The sequence below is a fragment of the Marmota monax genome, unplaced genomic scaffold, assembly GCF_021218885.2.
Source record: "Marmota monax isolate L192 unplaced genomic scaffold, Marmota_monax_Labrador192_F-V1.1 WCK01_AAM20220418_F8-fsc00228, whole genome shotgun sequence".
Classification (NCBI taxonomy): domain Eukaryota; kingdom Metazoa; phylum Chordata; class Mammalia; order Rodentia; family Sciuridae; genus Marmota; species Marmota monax.
Genome location: NW_026695240.1, coordinates 1643194 through 1664144, shown reverse-complemented (window position 1 = coordinate 1664144; position 20951 = coordinate 1643194). Strand labels below are relative to the sequence as shown.

Below are 20951 nucleotides of genomic sequence, written 5' to 3'. Positions count from 1 at the left end.
TCCCCTGCTCCCCAGGGCAATGCCTGCTTCCCTAGCCTCTCCCCACACTCCTGGGAACCCCACCTTCCCAGCCCATCTCTCTAGCCTCGTAAATGTCACTGTGGTTCAGTGGTAGAGCACTTGCCTAGCATGCAAGATACCGCGAGTCCCATCCCCAGCACTGCAGAAAGGAAAGAAAACCTCACGGACCCCGAGCACTTCACTGTCGTGAAAAGAGCTAATATTTATGATATTTTCATTCCATGCCAGGTCCCGCGTGGAAATGAATCAGCTCATTTCATCCTTATCCCAGTCCCTGGTGGTCAGGGCCGCTTTGTCTTCCCATTTTACAGATGTGGAAACTGAGGTTTGGGGAGGTGATGTGACATGCCCAGGTCACCCAGCTAGGTGACAAAGCTGAGATTAGAACTTTGGCAGCCCCATACTAGAGTACACTGACCCAGATCCATCTTCTAATCTAGTCTAATAAACAGTCCAAGGGGCTGGGGATATAACTCAGTTGGTATATCACATGCACAAGGCCCTGGGTTCAATCCCCAGCATCACAAAAAGAAATAAATACATAAATAGCCCAGGCAGCCAGATGCAGAGTACACCTAGGATTTGGTCCCGTGGACTCAGGAGGCGGAGGCTGGCTGGTCACAAGTTAGAGGCCAGCTTCAGCAACTTAGCAAGACCCGCTCTCACAGTTAAAAAATAAATAAATAAAAAGGGCTGGGGATGTGGTTCAAGAGACTGGCAGGAGGTTCTGGGAGAAGGAGGCCGCAAGAGAACCAAAAAGAAAAAAAATCTGGAAAGAGGAAAAAGAGAACCAAAAAGCACTATGAGGGAGGTAAAGTGCGCGTCATTCATTTTATTTATTCATTCATTTGTTTGTTTGTTTTTGGTACCAGGGATTGAACCCAGGGGTTTAACCACTGAGCCACATCCCCAGCCCTTTTTGTATTTTAAAGTAGAAACAGGGTCTCCCTGGGTTGCTTAGGGCCTCGCTAAGTTGCTGAGGCTGGCTTTGAACTCAAGATCCTCCTGCCTCAGCCTCCTGAGCCGCTGGGATGACAGGTGTGTGCCACTGTGCCCGGCTCACATCATTCATTTTAAATGGGTAAGGATCCCTCCAACACGTGGGGCCTCCCAGATCCAAGGTTTGATGTCATTTTACAGCTCAACATTCATAGGGTTCCAATTTAGAACTTGAGAAGTTGTACTTGTGTCATCATTTTTGAATACATGATTTGTTCACCTGATTTTTTTTCAATGCACCCTTTCTTCCCTTCCCCCTTCTATTAGTTTTGTATCCTACCATCATTTTTTTCCACAAAAATACAAATACTCTTATTTTCCTCCTTCCTTTCATAATAGGGTACTATTTGCCAGTCTGTATTACTTAACAAAATATTCTGGAGATTGAAGAGCTTCCTCATTCTTTTTTTAACAGGTGCTCAGTTTTCTACTTTGTGTGTATATTATGGTTTATTTGCCTGTTCCCTGTCAAGGGACACTTGTTTTGTTCCTAGTGTTCACTAATACAACCCATGCGGCAGTCAGGGCTGCCATGGATGGTTTTGCAAGTTGTGCACTGCACAAGGGTGCAGTTTATAGCACAGACAGTGTACATTTGTCGGTGTATTACTGCCAAGCTCCAGCAGGTGAAAGTGAGCATGCTAAGGAAGGCTCTATGAGCCACTAGCAGTGCCGGCTCTCATGAACACACCATCTGTACATGAGTAGTTTATATCAGAGGATAGATTTCCAAGAGGACTGTTGGGCTCGAGGGTAAAATAAATGGACTTGTCATCTGGACAGATATTGCCATTCATTTTCCCCTCCTATTAGTGACATTGAGAGTGCCTGTTTCCCCATGGCCTTGCCACCAGATCGCATTCTCAAATCTTTGGATTTTTGCCAATCTGATAAATAAAAAATAGGGTCACAGTGCAATTTTAACTTGCATGTCTCCCTCCCATGAGGCGGCTGAGGCTCTTTGCGTGCTATTTCTTTTATCTTAATTGTTTCTGTAAATTGACCATATCTTGACTCATTTCTATTGAAACATTGGTATTTTTTTCCAGGGGCTCTTTATATACTGGAATGGTTAAAACTTTGTTAGTGGTAGGAGTTGTGTCTATTTTTCTTTATTCATCATTTGTCTTTTGACTTTCTTTCTGATGTTATTTTGGTGATGCAAAATACTTGGTTTTTATATGGAAAATATTTTATATTTTTTAAATACTAGAGATTAAAACCAGAAACACTTTACTCCTAAGCTACATTCCTAGTCCTTTTGATTTATATTTTATTTTGAGACAGGGTCTCACTAAGTTACTTAAGACTTTGCTAAGTTGCTGAGGCTGGCCTCGAACTTGCAATCAGTCCTCTTGCTTCAGCCTTCCAAGTTGCTGAGATTACAGGCATGTACCACTGCACCTGGCTTATATTTTAAATATTTTATTAATTTTTAACTAAATAGGTAATATTAGCCAAACAGGAATACATTCTTCTTTTAAAAGTTAAGAATTTATAGTCAAGGTTACAGTCACCTTTGGTCCTCATCTCCAGTCCTGCTGTCATCCCACATCTCCAAAGGCTGCCATTGTTACACAGGGGTGAATGTCTCCCTAGATATTTTTTTCTGCATTTTATTCATATGCAAATTTGCATCAAAATATAGCAATGCTTTATAATTCACAAGTTCTTCTTGGTTGATTTAGTTCTTGAGAGTTTACAAAACATGTCTCCATTGATGAAGGACTTTGCAGATTCCAAAACATCTTTGGTTAAAAAGCCTTTGGGGCGGGGCGGGGCCTGGAATCGTGGCTCAGTGGTAGAGAGCTTGCCTAGCTTGCATGAGGTACTGGGTTCAGTCCCTGGCACCACATAAAAAGAAATAAAATAAAGGTATTGTGTTCATCTACAACTAAAAAAAAAAAAAATTAAGGAAAAAAGACTTCATTTTAAGTAAAAGTATCTTCATTGAGATATAATTCACATGCCAGCAAACCCACCCATTTCAAATGTGCCATTCTGTGGCTTTTAGTGTATTTACAGAATCGTGCCATCACCACTACAGTCTAATTTCAGAACATTTTTAAGCACCCAAAAAAGGGAACCCCATGCCCTTTATTTTATTTATTTATTTGCAGTGGTTGTGATTACACCTTTAGCAGCAGTTGCTTTACTTAACAGGGCCTTTAGCCATCACTTCCTGTTACCCCTCCCCCAACCCCCGAGGATCCATTCTTGGGCTTTGTCTCTCTGTAGATTTGCCTATTCTGGACACTTTGTATCAATGGTGTCCTACAGTGTGTCATCTTACAAGATTTTTTTTTTTTTTAATTTGACAAACCACAATGGCATTAGCACTGCTAACCAAAGGCAAAATGATAAAAATGAAACAAAAAGTACAATCTGTAATTTTTTTTTTTTAATACCAGGGATTGAACTCAGAGGTGCTTAACCCCTGAGCCACATCCCCAGCCCTTTTGATTTTTTTATTTTGAGACAGGGTCTCGCTGAGTTGCTAGGGCCTTGCTAAAATGACTGAGGCTGGCTTTGGATCGGGATCCTCCTGCCTCAGCCTCCCGAGTGCTGGGATTACAGGTGTGCACCACTGTGCCAGCTCATAATTCTTTAAATCATCAAATATCTAGTCAGTATTCAAGTTTTCAGTTATTGTATCTACTGTTTTTCAGTTTCTTGGAATCCAAACACCATCTACCCATTGTGATTGATTGATGTTTCCTTCAATTTCCTTTAATCTATTGCTTCCCCTTGGTCCCTTTTTCTCTGTTCTTCCCTTTTATCTGCTGAACACCCAGGTGCTTGGTCCTATAGTGCCCAGCATTGCCCAACAAACAGAGTAGGAGCAACATGTATAACGTAAAATTTTTTAGTAACCACACTTTTTAGAGTAAGAAGAATTATGTATTAGTATTATGTATTAGTATTATGAATTAGTATTTCCAAAGCATCATTTCAAAATTATTATTATTATTATTTTATTTTTTTTAGTTGTAGTTGAACACATTACCTTTATTTTTATTTATTTTTATGTGGTGCTGAGGATCGAACCCAGCGTCTTGAATGTGCTAGGCGAGCGCTATACCACTGAGCCACCACCCCAGCCCATGATTTCAAAATTATTAATTGGATATTTTGCATTGTTTCCCCATGACGTCTCTCATGGGCTAATAGTGTCCTAGTCGCAGAGTTTCCCATGGTCTGAGTCTGGTGGATGCAACCTCCTGGTTTCACTTCACATGTTCCTCTGTCCCTGTTTCTTATAAACTGGAACTTAAGTTGGAGGTGTTTAATCAGATCCTGGTTTGGGGTGTGTAGGGTTTTTTGTTTGTTTGCCGGAATCCTTATGTGACTGTGTGTCCATCTGTTAGGAGATGCACCCCTCCGGTCACTTTTTCTTTTGTGTTGTGAGCAGCTGTTGACGTTCAATGTTCATAAACATTGGCTTCTTAGAGATTGCAAAATGGTGATATTCTCATTTCTGAATGTTGGACTATTTACAAAGCATCATGAGGTTTCCCAAACACAAAGCATCCTGTGTTTCCCCAAACTTGCTTTTCCATTTCTTTATGGTTTAAAAGGTATGTACAGAATTTAAAAGACTTACTACTTTTCAAATAGTGGAATAAAATTCAAAACTCTTCTCAACTTTTAAGACACTTCATGCATTGGACAAATGTGAATGTATTAGTCAGCTTTCCATTTCTATAATGAAATACCTGAGGCCATTAACTTATAAAGAGCAAAGGTTTCCTGTGGCCTACTCTTCTGGAGATTCCAGCCCAAGATCCAGCAGCCCGGTGGCTTTGGGCCTCTGGTGAAGCCAGCATATTATATTATGGCAGGAACACATGGCAGAGCACACTCACCTCATGAGCTAGGAAGCAAAATCGAGACAGGAAGGCCTCAAGTGTATGCCACCAATGACCTAAGGACCTCCCATCAGTCCCACCTACCTCTCAGCAGTGCCACCTCTGTACCAAGCCGTTCGTTAGCACCTTGGGGGGCCACTCCAGACCACAGCACTAGGTGAATACATCCTGGGTGACAGGCGCGGCCCTAGTCCCGAGGGCACAACAGTGAGCAAAACAGAGACCCTGCCTCGAAGCTGAGAGTCCGGTGGGAGGGGACAGGTGAAGTCAGTAAATCAGCAGAATAACTGCAGGCTCTAATCTGTGGTCTGGAGGCGACCAACCCGCAGCGGGGGGCGTGCCCTGCATTCCGGGTGGCTGGGGGCAATTTTCTGAGGGGGGTGTTGGAGCTGTGCCCTATGAAGGTGAGGGACATTCTGGTGTCCCAGGCAAGGGGACAGCAAGTGTAAAGGCAGAAAAATGGAAACAGAGGGACAGAAAAGAGGCCAGTGTGGTGCAGGGGGAGGTTGAGGGGAGGGATGAGGGAGAGTCTGAGGGGGGAGAGGGACAGATGTGCAGGGCCACTGGGCTTCAGGGGGACCTTGACTATTACCCTGACAGAGATAGAGCCCAGGGAGGACTCGTGACCCACTGTGTGTGGGGACAGTGGGGGATCAGAGATGAGGAAGGAGGCTTCTGTGGTGGCCGAGATGGGAGTCTAGAGCAGGCAGAAGTGGGTGGGTCCTGGATCTATTTAGAAAGCAGAACTGACAGATCATCGGAGGGATAAGATGTAGGCGGTGAGAAACTCAAGGATGATTCAAAGAGCTTAGCTTCGGCACCTAGGTGGGTGGGGACGCTATTCCTGTGATGGCTAAGACTGTGGGCCCAGAGGTCTGGACATAAAAAGTTCAGTTCTGGATGCTTCCATTGGGGGGTGGGGGAGACACTACAGAGGGAGGTCAGGTAGGGCTTCTTCTGTAAGAGTCTGGATTCTGGAGAGCGCTCAGGCCCCAGAGATACAGACTTGGTAACTGTCACTGCAGAGTGGCAGGGCCTGGGGCCTCAGTGTTATTTCCTGGAAAATGTGTATCTCAAGAAGAAGGTGCGGAGGCCAGCCTCCACAGTTTAGCAAGGCCCTAAACAAGTTAGCAAGACCCTGCCTCTAAATAAAATATTTTAAAAGGGCTGTAGCTCCATGGTTAGGGGCCCTCGAGTTCAATTCCCAGTAAAAGAAGAAGAAGGTGCGAATCCCCTACCTGCACCATCCCATCAACCTTTAGAGATCTGGAAGAGAGACTCCAGCAAAGGATGAATAATAGCTAGAGAAGAAGGTATTTCAAATGAAGGCCATGAGCAAATGGAGGGTGACTCGGAGAGATCAGCAAATCGCAGGAGCAGAGTTCAGGAATGAATGGAGGGGAAAGGGTCCCAGGCCCCCGTGGAGGTGTGGGCTTTAGAGAGGAGACAGTCCCACCATTTATCTTGGGGAGGTAGGTCAGTGGAGCTAGGGGAGAGGACAGGAGTTCCTGTGTGATGATGTCTCCTCGCTCTGCGGTTTCTAGAGCCCTCCATGATTTGCAAAGAGTGTTACTCATTTAGAAAGCATTTTGCAGAGTTCTTGGCTTTTGACAAAGCCCTCCTGACAGCCCGAGGACCTCGCTTCTGTTCAGACTTCAGAGCAGCATTTCTCAGACTGCCTTTTGCAGCCCAGCTGTAGATCAGGAAATTAACTTAGTAAGTCATGACCAGCATCTTTAAAGATAAAAGAGAACTCTGCAGAGTGTGATGCACAGCAAAAGTCAGAATTGTGTCTTGAAACTTTTTTTTTTTTGAGTCACATTGTAAAATGCATTCTTACTGCTGTGTGCTCAAGAACCTTTTTAAAAAACTGCCCTGGAGAACCACTTGCCAAGTTGCATAGGAGATCAGCACAAGAATGTCCCATGAAAGTGTTGTCTGTAAAGTAAAACAAAACAAAACAGCTGGAAGCCATCTAAACGTCCATCACGGGGAACATAAAGATGTTATATTTATAAAACAGGAATATTACATAGCAGTGAAAATGAATTCATTTGCTGTATCTCAATATTAAATGCATAAAGTTGAATGGGAGAAGGAAGTTTCAAATTGCATGATTATAACAGTGATTGTGTAAATTAAAATTACAGTGGCACACGCCTGTATTCCCAACAGGTCAGGAGGCTAAGGCAGGAGGATGGCGAGTTCTAAGCCAGCCTCAGTAACTTAGAGAGGTCCTAAAGCAACTCAGGGAGATCTTGTCTCTAAATTAAATATAAAAAAGGGCCAGGGGATGTGGCTCAGTGGTTAAGCACCACTGGGTTCAATCCCTGATACCTCCCTACACCCCCCCCCCGCAAATATACAGAATCACATGCATTTTGTGAGCAACAACTGGACATAGGGAATAGAAGTACTGACACAGGTTTGGAAGAAGACCAATATAGTGGTCACCTCCAGGGAGGGTGGGGAAAGGACAAAAGGACACAATTTCCACATTTTACCATCTCTGAAAATGTAGTGTCTCTGACAGTGGATGGCAGCTCACCGTTTTTTGTTTTTTTTGTTGTTGTTTTTTTTGGGGGGGGGACATCAATTCACTTTTTTTTTTTTTTTTTTTTTTTTTGGTACTGGGGATTGAACTCAGGGGCACTCAACCACCGAGCCACATGCTCAGCCCCGTTTTGCACTTTATTTAGAGACAGGGTCTTCCCGAGTAGCTCAGCGTCTCGCCATTGCCGAGGCTGGCTTTGAACTCGCGATCCTCCTGCCTCCGTCAGCCGAGCGGCTGAGATCGCAGGCGTGGGCCCCGCGCCCGGCCTCCTTTCACATTTTGATGGCTGGTACCGTCTTCCCTGTGCCATCATCCAGCCAGGAGTCAGCCTTGGGTGCTGGGCGTATGATTCTGGACTTCTCCATCTCTAAGAGAAATCCACAGTTACTTTAGGAAGAGCACGGAGCCATCTGAGGCCACCCACTGACCGCCCCTGCCACCCGCAGGCCATGGACAGCCAGAAGCAGTTCTCCGGGCCCGAGATCCAGTTCCTGCTCTCCTGCTCGGAAGCGGACGAGAACGAGATGATCAACTGCGACGAGTTCGCCAACCGCTTCCAGGAGCCAGCCCGCGACATCGGCTTCAACGTGGCCGTGCTGCTGACCAACCTGTCCGAGCACGTGCCGCACGACCCTCGCCTGCGCACCTTCCTGGAGCTGGCCGAGAGCATCCTCGAGTACTTCCGGCCCTACCTGGGCCGCATCGAGATCATGGGCGCCTCTCGCCGCATCGAGCGCATTTACTTCGAGATCTCGGAGACCAACCGCGCCCAGTGGGAGATGCCGCAGGTGGGAGATCTGCGCATGCGCTTGCTCGCCTCCCACGGCTGGCCGGTCCTGGCACGCCGGACCCCACGTGGATGTACGCCCTTTGTGCATGCAATGGCAGGATTGATGTGTCCTCCGTGCTTGCACACCATGCCCTTGCACACTTACCCTGGAGCTCTGGAGCGTCCTTATAGCCCTCATGCGGCCACACCCACTCTGTCTTGCTCTTAAACTCACACGATTTTACACCCCTGTTCACTTTCCCGGCAGTCCCAGATGGGCTGTCTCTTGTCCCTGGCTGTCCTCCTGTCTTTTGCACACTCACTTTGGGCTCTTGGGTACCCTGACATGATGGGTGACCCCTCACCAATCCACACGTGCCCTCAAACGCCTTCTGGGGTCCTAGCACACAGCTCAGAAGCCCCCATTTATTCTGAGCCCATGCGTGGGTACACATTTTGTGCACACTCACCCTGAGCTGGTCATTGTGCCTTCCCGCAGCCCCAGTGTGTGTCATTCATCTCCCACGTGACTTCACAGCATCCCTGGCACAACCGCGATTACCCGTGCACCCGGGGGAGTCCCCGCCCACCATGCCATCCAGCCACGGGGGTTCCCCCCCCCCCCCCCCCGTACTCCCCAGGTGACCTCACACCCTCTCAGCCCTGCCTGTCTCCCTGGTGGCCTTCCTGCATGCCCTCACCTTGCCCACCAGCCAAGCCTGCACAGCCCTGGTCCGCCCTCCACACCTCCCTCTGACGTGCAGGAGCTCCGCCTCTGCACACACCTCTCCCACGCTCTTGCTTGATCTGTCCTGTCTTGTCGCCCACAAAACTGGGACACTTCTCACCACCTTAGCTACCTGGCCCCTCGCATCTGTCCACACTTGTCACCAGGCTCAGGCACACATGGGCTCCCGTCCTACATGGAGCCCTGTCCTCGTGCTCTGGGCCTCTTACACTGACCCCTGTCTCCCTGGAAGGTTCGGAGCTACATGGCCAGCCCCAAGGGCACTGGCTGAATACTTCAGGTTTTCCCATGCCATGCTCCTTGCTGCCTTGCAGAGGGGCCCTGGCCCTGCCTGCCTGCCCCAGGTGCCCAGGTCCTCCGAGTGGACTGTGGCCTCCTATTCTGCCATCTTCCCATACCACAGCCTCCTCACACCTGCCTCCTCCCTGAGGTCTGGGTGCCTCACATTCAAGATCTTTCACACTCCCCCATGTCCCGTGTGGCATCATTGTCCCATCTGGGCCCTGAGTGGTTGCACATCTTTGTACCCAGGATGTCTGCACTTCTGTGCATCTACAAGAAGCCCCCACTCACCATGGCCTTCACATTGGCTCCCTGTACACACTGTGAGGGTCCTGCCCCTCCCCACCCCTTGCTCCGGGGTGCCCGGTTTCCCTTGGTGTCATTCCTCCAAACAGTAATCCTGCCACTCCTTCCCATTCCTATGTCCTCCGATCCTCAAGTGTCCATGTGTGGCCTAGATCGCTCACTAGGCAGTTCGAGGACATGGACAATATATAGCATTTATTGGGTGTGGAGCACTGTTCCAATCACTATCTATCTAATAACTCATTTAATCTCCATACTAACCCTATGATTATAGGTCCTACTCTTAGTCCCATTTATAGAGGGGGAAACTGAGGCCCAGAGAGTTCAGTCAAGGTCATCCAACCCCAGCACTTAGAACTCTCCCCCTCAACCACAATGCTCTGTCTGGAAGAAACTAAAAACACGATTCTGGAGCCAGCCCAATGGGAGGCCAATGCTACCTCTGTCACCTCTCATCTGTGTCACCCTAGGTGCAGGACTCACTGGGACCCCTTTCCCCATCTGTACAATGAGGATAATGGCCCGTAGAGTTTTGTTAAAAGGCTTAGTTTGGGGCCTGGCCCTTATTGAAGCATATAGGCCTTCCTACAGTGGGCGCTGTAAAAGGCGGCTAGTGATCATGTTTAGGTATGGCAAAGTCATGCCCATCTGTGGTCCCCACTACTTAGGAGGCTGAAGCAGGAGGATCACTTTATTCACCGAGTTAGACCCCAACCTGGCCAACATATTGAGACCCTGTCTCTTAAAAGTAAAAAAATATATATAGTTTTGTGTGTATACGTGTGTACAGACACGATATTTGTTAATTATTTAGTGGTACTGGGAAGGAAACCCAGGGGCGAACTAACACTGAGCTACATCCCCAGCCTTTATTTTTATTTTGAAACAAGGCATCACTAAATTTCGGAGGCTGGCGATCCTCCTGCCTCAGCCTCCAAGTCTCTGAGATGGTAGGCAGGCACCACCATACCCTGTAGAAAATCATTTTTTAAAAGTCGGAATGGTGCTTGCACAGTGAACCTGTCGCTGCCAAGGTCACCCTTGTCCGGAGCCCGTGCTGACGCCGCCCCCTCCTGTCCCCTCCGCTGCCGCAGGTGAAGGAGTCCAAGCGCCAGTTCATCTTCGACGTGGTGAACGAGGGCGGCGAGGCCGAGAAGATGGAGCTCTTCGTGAGCTTCTGCGAGGACACCATCTTCGAGATGCAGATCGCGGCGCAGATCTCGGAGCCCGAGGGCGAGCCCGAGGCGGTCGAGGACGAGGGCGGCGAGGCGGCCGAGGGCGCCGAGGAGAGTGCGGCGGGCCCCGAGGGCGCGGCGGGCGCGGCGGCGGCGGGCATGAGCGCGTGGCTCGGGGCGGTGGCGACCCGGGCGCTGCGCGGCCTCAGCTACCGCAGCCTGCGGCGGCGCGTGCGACGGCTGCGGCGGCTGACTGCGCGGGAGGCGGCGACCGCGGTGGCCGCGCTGCTCTGGGCGCTGCTGGCGCGCGCGGGGGCTGCGGGCGCCGGGGCGGCGGCGGGCGCGCTGCGCCTGCTCTGGGGCTCGCTCTTCGGCGGCGGCCTGGTGGAGGGCGCCAAGAAGGTGACCGTGACCGAGCTCCTGGCGGGCATGCCTGACCCCACCGGCGACGAGGTGCACGGCGAGCAGACCGCCGGGCCGGGCGGCGAAGCGGACGGCGAGGGCGCGGGCGAGGGCGAGAGCGACGCCGCCGAGGGCGCTGGTGACGAGGAGGTGGCTGCGGAAGAGGCAGGACCGGGCGGCGCCGACGGGGCTGTGGCCGTGGCCGATGGGAGCCCCTTCCGGCCCGAAGGGGTTGGCGGTCTTGGGGACATGGGCGACTCGACGACGGCAGAGCCGCCCACGCCAGAAGGCTCCCCCATTCTCAAAAGGAAACTGGGGGTGAGGGGACAGCAGGGTGTCAGTGTGGAGAGAGGGGGTGGGAGGGAGGAGGCTCAGGGAGTGGGTGGAGGGGCACGCGGGGAGGGGGCGAGAGTCAGGAGGAACAGAGGAGGACCTCAGAGACGGGACAGGGAGACTCAGGGACAGACACCTGGAGAAAGGCTTGCTGGGTGTTGGGAGAGAGAAAAAGATACCCCGAGTCCGGGAGAGCCCGAGACCTAGGAGGAAAGGGATCAAGCCCCAGAAAACCCAAGGAGACAGAGTCCTGGACCTGGGAAAGACTCTCAGAGACACATGGTTGTGGGAAATGAAGCAACCCACTTGGGAAAGGTCCCCAAAGTGTCCTGAGGCCCATGGAGCGGTGACTGCCGCAGGTGTCTGCCACAGGTGTTGAGGTGATGAGAGGCCCAGGGGTCCAGAGCTCCTCTTGGAGTCAGTCTTACCCTGCAGGGCTTTGGGCCAGGCCTTCACCTGGGGAGCCTTGGTCCCCTTGGTCCCCTCTGCACTGTGGGAATCATAAGCCCTTTTGGTGAGGCAGGTGTAGAACTTGGATTGCCAGGCGGTGTGAGAATCAGGGACAGAGGGGAACAGGTAGTCAGCACTGCGGAAAAGGCTTAGACCTGTGTCCTGTCCCCAGGTGGATGGAGAAGAAGAGGAGCTGCCTCCAGAACCTGAACCCGAGCCCGAGCCTGAGAAAGCCGAGTGAGTGCCCTGGGGCGCCAAGGCCCCTGTCACTGCTTCCCTTCTGGACTGGGAGCCTCCTGAGTTCAGTGCCCTAAGTTGTCTTGTGACCAGAGCATCATCCAGCCCAGACCCAAGCACAGGGAGGGACCTGTGGAGGGAATCAGGGAAGCCGGGCACAGTCAGGAGGCTGAAGCAGGAGGGTGGCAAGTAGCTCCAACTAGCCCGGCTGGTGGCCTATGCCGGGTTCACAAGATCCGGCTACATCAATAGCCAGGTGAAGAAGGCGCGAAACACACAGAAATCGGGAATGCCTCTTCAATATCGGGGCGGCTCTTGACCTTAGGGCTCTGTTGGAAAGAGAGAGAGCTTGCGCCTGGATTCTTTATTTTTATGGGGGAGGGGGGACACACAAAGGGAGACTCAGTGGAATGTTCTTTCCAAATAAGGCAAGGGGTCAGGTTTCAGGGGCTTGAGTCTAGCTTCCTGATGTCTTGTGGTCAGTAGATTGATTGACATCTTGGCAAGTCACACCCATCTCAGGTGCTGTGTGGCAACACAGGCAGAGCGAGAGGAAAGTGCCCAAGTGTGTTGCAGGGCCCAAAGAGCATGTGACACCAGGCCGGTCTTCCCATATGCTCAAATGTGCATAGCTCACACACAGCCCGTGGCTGGCCCACGACAGGCAAGTTCTAGGGCAGCCTGAGAAACTAACAATTTAGTGAGACCCTGACTCAGAAATTACAAAGGACAGGGGCTGTAGCTCAGTAGAAGAGCACCACTGGCTTCAATCCCTAGCACTGCAAAAAAAAAAAAAAAAAAGATAGAGAAATGAATGCTCCGCGCTTGCCGCCAGCCTGTGTGCGCCTCCCTCTGTCTGGAACACTTTCCCAGGCTTCCTTCTCCAGGAGGCCTGCTTTGACACCTGCCCCTCCTAAGTTGAGCAGGTATCTCTTCTAGGTTCCCGCCACCCCCTGGGCTTCTCCTGTCCTACCAAGGACCCCTCCACCCCATTGGGCAGGACGCCATAATGGCAGAACCTGAGGGTGCCTTTGTCCCCAGCACCATCCAGACCCGGCATGGCATGGGCCCCCAGAGAGTGGCTTTGAGTGAATGAATTGCTCGGGTGCTCCCTGACCTCCGTGTGTGTCCTGCCCTGCAGTACGGAGAACGGGGAGAAGGAAGAAGTCCCTGAGCCCCCGCCCGAGCCCCCCAAGAAGACAGCACCTCCTCCTCCCCCTCCAAAGAAGGAGGAAGCCGGAAGTGCTGGGATGGAATTCTGGGGGGAACTGGAAGTGCAGAGGGTGAAATTCTTGGTGAGTCCCAGCAGGGGTTTGCTGAAAGTCCTCTCCCAGGGAGAGCCGCCTCTGTCCCCATGCTGCTCCTGAGCTCACAGTTCCAGGCCCCTCTCCAAGAGGAGTCCAGGCTGGTGAGAAGGCAGAACTGTGCCCAGAGGAGCAGGACCTGGTACAGGCAGCATTTCCAGGTGGCCCCCACTTGGCTCCCCACTGTCTCTTCCACCCTTTGCTCATCTGGAGACCTCTCCCCAGCCTCCAGCCACAGTGAAACCCAGCTGAGGCCGTGTTCTGCCCTCCATCGTGGCCAGTCTCTTGGGTCTGAGCCCCACACCCACCCCAGCTCCCTCCTCCTATGGAGGCCGGAGCTCTCGCAGCTCCTGGGCAGGGTCCGTTTCCTCATCGGTCCAGAAGGAGGGAGGGTGTTTGGGAGGCAGGGTCCTGTCTCCTCTCCAGACCACCCTGGAGAGGGGGTGGGGGGCATAGTGGATGGGGGGGGTCAGTGAGGATTCGTGGTAGGAGTAAAGGATGGAGGGAGACGTGGAGAGAGAAAGGAGAGGTGGGAGAAGATGTGCCCTGCTTGGGGTGAAGCCAACAGGGACCTCACGGGAAGCAGCGTAGCACAGAGGATGGGTGGGCTCTGGGGTCTGACAACCTGGGTTCACATCCCAGGTCTGGGCTGGAGACGTAGCTTAGCAGTTGACCACTTGCCTAGTGTGTGCAAGGCCCTGAGTTCGATTCCCAGTGCCGTGTGCACGTGTGTGTGCGCATGCACACCCCTCACAATCCTAGATTTGCCACTCTTTAGCTATGTGAGCTTGAGCAAGACACCACCTCCCCGTCCTCAGTTTCTTCATCTGTAAAGTGGACATAAGAGCAGTACCCACTTCATAGGGTTGTGATAATTAATTGATATTTTATATAAAGCTCTTAGCCCAGGTCTTGGTACACAGCAAGTACTTAATAAGCAGGAAGTTGTGGCACCAACTATTGAGCACCTGGGTGCTCTGATCGTGAGTAAGTAATGGGATGGATTCTCCAGCAAAGAAGCAGGCTGTGAGCTCCCTGTCTCCCTTCCAGAACTACCTCTCCCGGAACTTCTACACGCTGCGGTTCCTTGCCCTCTTCCTGGCGTTTGCCATCAACTTCATCCTGCTGTTTTACAAGGTGCTGGCCGTGTGGGGCGGGAGGCTCCATCCCCCCACAGCTTCCCAGAGCCCCTGCCGCAAAGGGACAGGGTGTGGGGCTCAGCATTCTTAGGGACCCTAAGATCTCGGGACCCCAGAGGGGTGGGCTGCGGTTTCTGGGTCTTTCTGGGCAGGAGGCCCGAGTGTCCGCGGGTGTCAGAGCAGGAGCCAGCTGGAGCTATGTTCCTGGCCCAGATCTGTCACCTGCCTGCCCCGTGCTCAGGTGCAGACCCTTCCCTCTGGGCCACCCACTGACTCAGTCACAGTTGCTGCTTTCATGTCCCTGAAAGAGAGGTTCTTGGGGAGGCTCAAGTGGGCAACTCACAGGGGCTAAGGAAAGGCAAGGGCTAAGAACCAGGCCTCCCAAAGGACAAGGGGTCCTCGGGATCTTCCCAGGGGTCCAACAGGACAGAAAGGCAAGCCAGAGAGGCTTTGTGGGATGGAGTCCTGGCTTCCCCACTCACTGGCTGCATGATGGTAGGCCGGGTGCTTAACCTCAGTTTCCTCATCTGCAAAATGGGCTGGTCACCGTGTCTACCAGCTAGAGCTGTGAGGATTAAAAGATGATTAGTACGTGCAAAGTACTTAGCCCAGTACCTGGAATATAGAAAGTGCTGAGCAATTGCCGGCTACCAGTCATCTCTGTTAGTGTCATTTGGGGTCAGTCTCTTTAGGACTCTGCTATCAAGATGAACCAATTTGGTGCTGGGGCTGGGGTTCAGTGGTAGAGGGCTTGCCTAGAACGGGTGAGGCACTGGGTTCGATCCTCATCACCACATTAAAAAATAAATAAAATAAAGTTATGAAAAATATAGATATGTTTTTTAAAAAAATGAACCAATTCTGTTTTTGGTCCTCTTGTTGCTCAGTTTGATGGGCACGTTCCCAGGACAGTCTGATTTTCAAGCTCGGTCCTGGGCCCTCCCCTCTATCTTGATTGACAGTCCTGTGATCCTGATAGGGGCCCAATCCAGCCTCAGGAATGGAGGCTGCTAATTGTGTTAGTGGGTTCTGGCTGTGGCAGACGAGGTGCCAGGATACCAGAGTCCCCTCCCTGATGGACTCCTCTCCCCTCCTCAGGTCTCAGACTCTCCACCAGGGGAGGACGACGTGGAGGGGTCAGCAGCTGGGGACATGATGGGTGCAGGGTCTGGTGGCGGCTCTGGCTGGGGCTCGGGAGCAGGGGAGGAGGCAGAGGACGACGAGGATGAGAACATGGTGTACTACTTCCTGGAGGAGAGCACGGGCTACATGGCGCCTGCGCTGCGGTGTCTGAGCCTGCTGCATACACTGGTGGCCTTTCTCTGCATCATCGGCTACAACTGCCTCAAGGTGGGCCATGACCATGGTCCTGGGGCAGAGCTTGTGGAGGGAGCGGGGATGCTGGGGCGGGGGACAGGGGCAGGGACTGTCACAGTGGTGAGGACAGAGGGCTTGAGATTGGGGCACTGGGTGCAGGATTGGGGTCTTCAACAAGGGTGGCATTTGAACTGGGAACAGAAGCCGAGAAGCCAAGTCTAGAATTTTCCATACCATGCTTGTGCGACTGTGATAATTTCTGGGTCAGGAAGCAAACTTGTCATTGGGAATGTTGCTTTCTGCACGTTGGTCAGTGAGTTAACTATGATCTCTAGGGGTCCCTGGGGTCTTGGACATAACATGGATGTCAACAGGGATGTGGGCTCTGACGCCACAGGTGCCTGAGGTTTTCAGTGCCTCGTGGGTGTGTCATGATGGGTCCATTTGGGTTCCATGAGGTCTGGCAGTTTTCATAAATCTTGTTACTATTAAATGAACACAGTTCTCTTGACCTTGCGCTTTGGCAGTGCTGTTCCCACAGCCTGCAATGCCCGGTCCCACGTCCATTCCTTCCCACCTGCCTAAGGTCCAAGGGCAACCTTCCTCCCTCAGGAAGCCCCGGCTTGCACCAGGCACCCCTGCTGGTCTCCCCAGCCCCTCTGTTTTGGTCCCTCCTGATGTGACCCTCTGCCTGCACCTCCCATCTCGGCCCTGACCATCCTGGGGAGGCTCCTTCAGCCTCTGCGCAGATGCTAGCGAGACCTCTTGGCTTCTGCGAGACCCTAACGCCTGCCCTCTCCCCCTCTCCACCATCTAGGTGCCCCTGGTGATCTTCAAGCGGGAGAAAGAGCTGGCCCGGAAGCTGGAGTTCGACGGTCTCTACATCACAGAGCAGCCAGAGGATGACGACGTGAAGGGGCAGTGGGACCGCCTGGTGCTCAACACACCGTAAGGCCCAGCCCGCCCAGGGCGCCAGGGGGTGGAGGCCCAGAGCTCAGGACAGCAGGTTCCAGCCCCTGCGACACTTCTCCCCACGCCTGGTTTTATTCCCCATAAAATAGAAACATTTCCCATGCATCAAGTTCCCCAGGGGAGGCCGGGGATGTGGCTTAGTGGTAGAGTGCTCGCCTGGCACACAGGTGGCTTTGGGTTCCATTTCTAGCACCACAAAAGAAAAAAAAGTTCCTCTGGGGCATTCTGAGGGCACATGGAGGTTCCTGGGTCCCACCCTGGAGGGCGTGGGCCAATGTGTGTAAGTGGGACTGTATTTTAAGCCCCATCCCCGGGGGCCTTTCTCACCAGGTGCTGGGAGTGGGAAATAAGAGCTCATTGGGTTTTTAGCCAGGGAGGGAAAGAGGATGTGCGAGGCCGTGAGGGGACTCTGGCTGCCAGCTGCCCACCCCCAGCCAGCTGCGCTATTAGGGGCACCTCTCGGGAGAAAGAAAACCAGGGACCAGGTGTAGCTCAGTGGCAGAGCACCTGGTGAGCGGAGGCGAGGCCCTGGGTTCCATCCCAGCTCCACGAAAAGTAAATAAGAACATCAGCTGGGCTCCATGCGCCCACCTGGAATCTCAGCGATTTGGGCGATGAGGCAGGAGGATGGCAAGTTCAAGGCCAATCTAAGCAACTTAGTGAGACCCTGTCTCAAAATAAAAAAAAAAAAAAGAGAGAGAAAGGGCTGGGGGTGTAGCTCAGTGGTAGGGTGCCCCCGGGCTCAATCCTGGGTACTGAAAAGAAGAAAGAAAAGAAATTCCCAGAGGCTCGGGGGCTGAGGCAGGAGGATTGTGAGTTCAGAGCCAGCCTCGGCAGCCCAGCCAGGCCTCGTCTCAAATGATTAATAACACGGGCTGCGGTAAAGCCCCCCTGGGTTCAATTCCCAGGACCAAAAACCCCACAAAATGTGAGGCCAGCTTGGGCAACTTAGCAAATGAGGAGCCAGGTAGAAGGAGCCTGCTCTGACCCCATCGAAATAGAAAGGGCTGGGGACGTAGCTAAGTGGTAGAGGGCTCTGGATGCAGTCCCCGGTATGTATACATAAATAAATACATAAGTAAATACGAACATCTTTAAAAGAAAGGAAAGAAAAGAGAGAGGAAGAAAGGAAACAAAAACAAAAAAAGGAAGGAGCCAGGCAAAAGACGAGCCGAGGCTATTTTATTGAGCTAGAAAGCAAGATCGTGCTCCGGAGGAAACGGTGACATGCTGGGAGGGTGACAGGGCTCACTCTGGACAGGGCAAGGACAATCCGAGCATCCAGAGGAGTAGGAGGAGCAGAACTGGAGCACGTCATCTAGGTGCAGGTCCCCGGATTCCTAGCCACCCCCACCCCCTCCCCCACCCCGCGCTCCCTGGCTTGTCACTGGGAGAACTGGTAAACCCAGGTTCAGAATCACCAAGCACAGTGTACGAAGCAGCGGGAGGAAGCGCGCCATTCCCCTGCAGCATGCCGCTGTCCCCACTGGTCACCGCCCAGAGCCTCCCCCGGGAGCAGTTCTGGTGTCTTTGCATGCTTGGCTCTGGACACAAGTCCCCTGCCGCACCCAGGCTCCACCAAACATTGCAGCAGGTCCCCACTGAGCAGGGTCCTCTGTGCGAAAAGCACAGGCTGGGCAAGGTGGTGCCCGTCCCCAGTCCCAGCTCCTGTGGGGCGGAGGCTGGGGCACGGGGCCAGGAGTTCAAGGCCAGCCTGGATAACGGTCAGTCTAAGGTGAACAGCACTGGGATTCCTGTCTCTCCGGCCCGGCTGGAGGCTCCCAGCCTCTGTGAATGTCTCACAGGTGCTTTCTCTTGGCAGGTCCTTCCCCAGCAACTACTGGGACAAGTTTGTCAAGCGGAAGGTGAGGACGTGGAGCAGGAGGGCTTTCTGGGCTGGGTCCCTTTCTGCCACCGGGGCATCCTAGCTGCCAAAGACTTGCTTCATGTGTGACCTTGGGCAAGGGCCATTGCCTTTCTGAGGAGCATGGGTTTGCCACGGGGACACGGGCATGATAATCATGCTTCCCTCTCACACGAGGTGACCCACGTAGGGCAGAGCCCCTGGTGCAGGGGCTGAGCAGGAGCAGGGTAGCAGCGCTGGTGTAAGCTCAGGGTTCAGAGCTGCCTGCGTTTCCACTCCTAGCTTGTCTGTGCCTCAGTTTCTCTCATATTCAAAATGGGTAATCCCGGAGTCCCAGCTACTCAGGAGGCTGAGGCAAGAGGATCACTTGAGCCCAGGAGGTCAAGGCCAGCCTGGGCATCATGACAAGACCTAGCTCTAAAAAAAATTTTAATAAAATAAAAACAAAATGTGGAGGAATAACAGGGCAGACCTCACAAGATTGTTGTAAGAATTATATGTCCTACTACACAAGCAGAAGGCACATATAAAACAGAAGATAAGTGAAGGTTGCTCTTACCATTGATTGACTTAGTAGAGTTTATTGAGTAGCTACTGTGTGCTGGAAGTGTTTTTGGAAACTGAGTTCCAGCAGTAACAAAATAGTGATTCTGACACTTTATTTGCAAAGACAGATATTGTGCCGATGGTAATAAGAGCTGTGGAAAAAATAAAGCAGTCCAGGGCTAGGATGTGGCTCAGTGGTAGAGTGCTTACCCTGCGTGTGTGAGGCACCGAGTTCCACCCCAATGCCCCCAAATAAATAAAGCAGACAAGAGGGGTGGGGAGCATGCCTGTGTGTGTTGGCCAGGGGAGGTTGCTGTTTTATGTAATGGGTTCAGAAAAGGTCATACTAATTCATAAGGAATTGAGGAGGTGAGCCAGGTGGAAATTGGGGGAAGAGTGTCTTAGGTGAGGGAACAGTCAAGACAAAGTCCCTCAGGCAAGAATGTGCTGGTGGGCTTGAGGAACTAGAGGAGGCCCCTGTGGCTGTGGGAATGAGGGGAGAACAGGTTCATAGGTACCGGGGCCCAATTATAGAGGTTTCCCTGCCTGCCTGCCTAAAATAATACAGTATCTCAACTAATTTGGCTGCTGGATCAGCTGCATCTTTATCGTGTTGATCCCTCACTGTGATTATCTGAACAAAGCTCTGGCCCTTCTCCCCAGAAAAATGTACACCAATTTCTGTAAAAAAAATGTTTTTGGGTAGTTGTAGGTGAACAGAATGCCTTTATTTTATTTGTTATTTTTTACGCGGTGCTGAGGGTCGAACCCAGCGCCTCCCGCAGGCTAGGCAAGCGCCCTGCCACTGAGCCCCAGCCCAGGCCCCCGTTTTTATACCAAGTTCAGAGTGTCTCCAGAATCCCCCAGGGACCGTGACACTCGCCCCTCTAGTCACATCGCAGGGTCTGACACTCTGGCGCAGGTTCTGGACAAACACGGGGACATCTTCGGGCGGGAGCGGATTGCCGAGCTGCTGGGCATGGACCTGGCCACGCTGGAGATCACGGCGCACAACGAGCGCAAGCCGGACCCTCCTCCAGGGCTGCTGACCTGGTGAGCGAGGACCGGGCCTGGGGTGGGAAGGGGAGGCGGCCCGGCCCCGGGCACCCCGCCATCCCGGCCCTCCTCGCCCTGCGCAGGCTCATGTCCATCGATGTCAAGTACCAGATCTGGAAGTTCGGTGTCATCTTCACGGACAACGTGAGGAGGGGCCGTGGGGGAGGGGCCAGCAGGGTGGGGCGGTGGAGGGGGGTTCCAGTCCTGTGTCCCCACCCTCAGGGTGACTCTTGAGTCCCTGTGATCCTAAGGTACTTTCTCAGCCCTGAGCTTCCTCAGGGTGCGCTTGGAACCCAGACCCTGCCTTCTGCAGAGGGTCCCCGCTGCCCCCGAGGTCCCCAGCTCAGAGGCCCCCAGCCCTCCACACACCTGCTCCCCAGGGAGGGCACCCCAGTCCCTCAGCGCCTGCAGGCTCCCTGACCCCAGGTGCCCTGTGCCCGCAGTCTTTCCTGTACCTGGGCTGGTACATGGTGATGTCCCTCCTGGGCCACTACAACAACTTCTTCTTTGCCGCTCACCTCCTGGACATCGCCATGGGAGTCAAGACGCTGCGCACCATCCTCTCCTCCGTCACCCACAACGGGAAGCAGGTGTGGTGGAGAGGACCT

At 52.6% G+C, this 20951-nt stretch overlaps 1 protein-coding gene across 1 annotated transcript in view; it reads left to right on the top strand.

The window, feature by feature from the left end:
• Positions 1–20951, top strand: part of Ryr1 (ryanodine receptor 1) — a 106032-nt gene that overhangs the window by 81700 nt on the left and 3381 nt on the right. Inside the window, exons 88-98 of the mRNA XM_058577598.1 lie at positions 7890–8231; positions 10643–11443; positions 12081–12145; positions 13287–13440; positions 14500–14586; positions 15687–15938; positions 16723–16853; positions 18700–18742; positions 20210–20340; positions 20427–20487; positions 20787–20933. Of these exons, the coding sequence (XP_058433581.1) occupies positions 7890–8231; positions 10643–11443; positions 12081–12145; positions 13287–13440; positions 14500–14586; positions 15687–15938; positions 16723–16853; positions 18700–18742; positions 20210–20340; positions 20427–20487; positions 20787–20933 (2214 nt within the window). The remainder of the gene's footprint in view (positions 1–7889; positions 8232–10642; positions 11444–12080; positions 12146–13286; positions 13441–14499; positions 14587–15686; positions 15939–16722; positions 16854–18699; positions 18743–20209; positions 20341–20426; positions 20488–20786; positions 20934–20951) is intronic.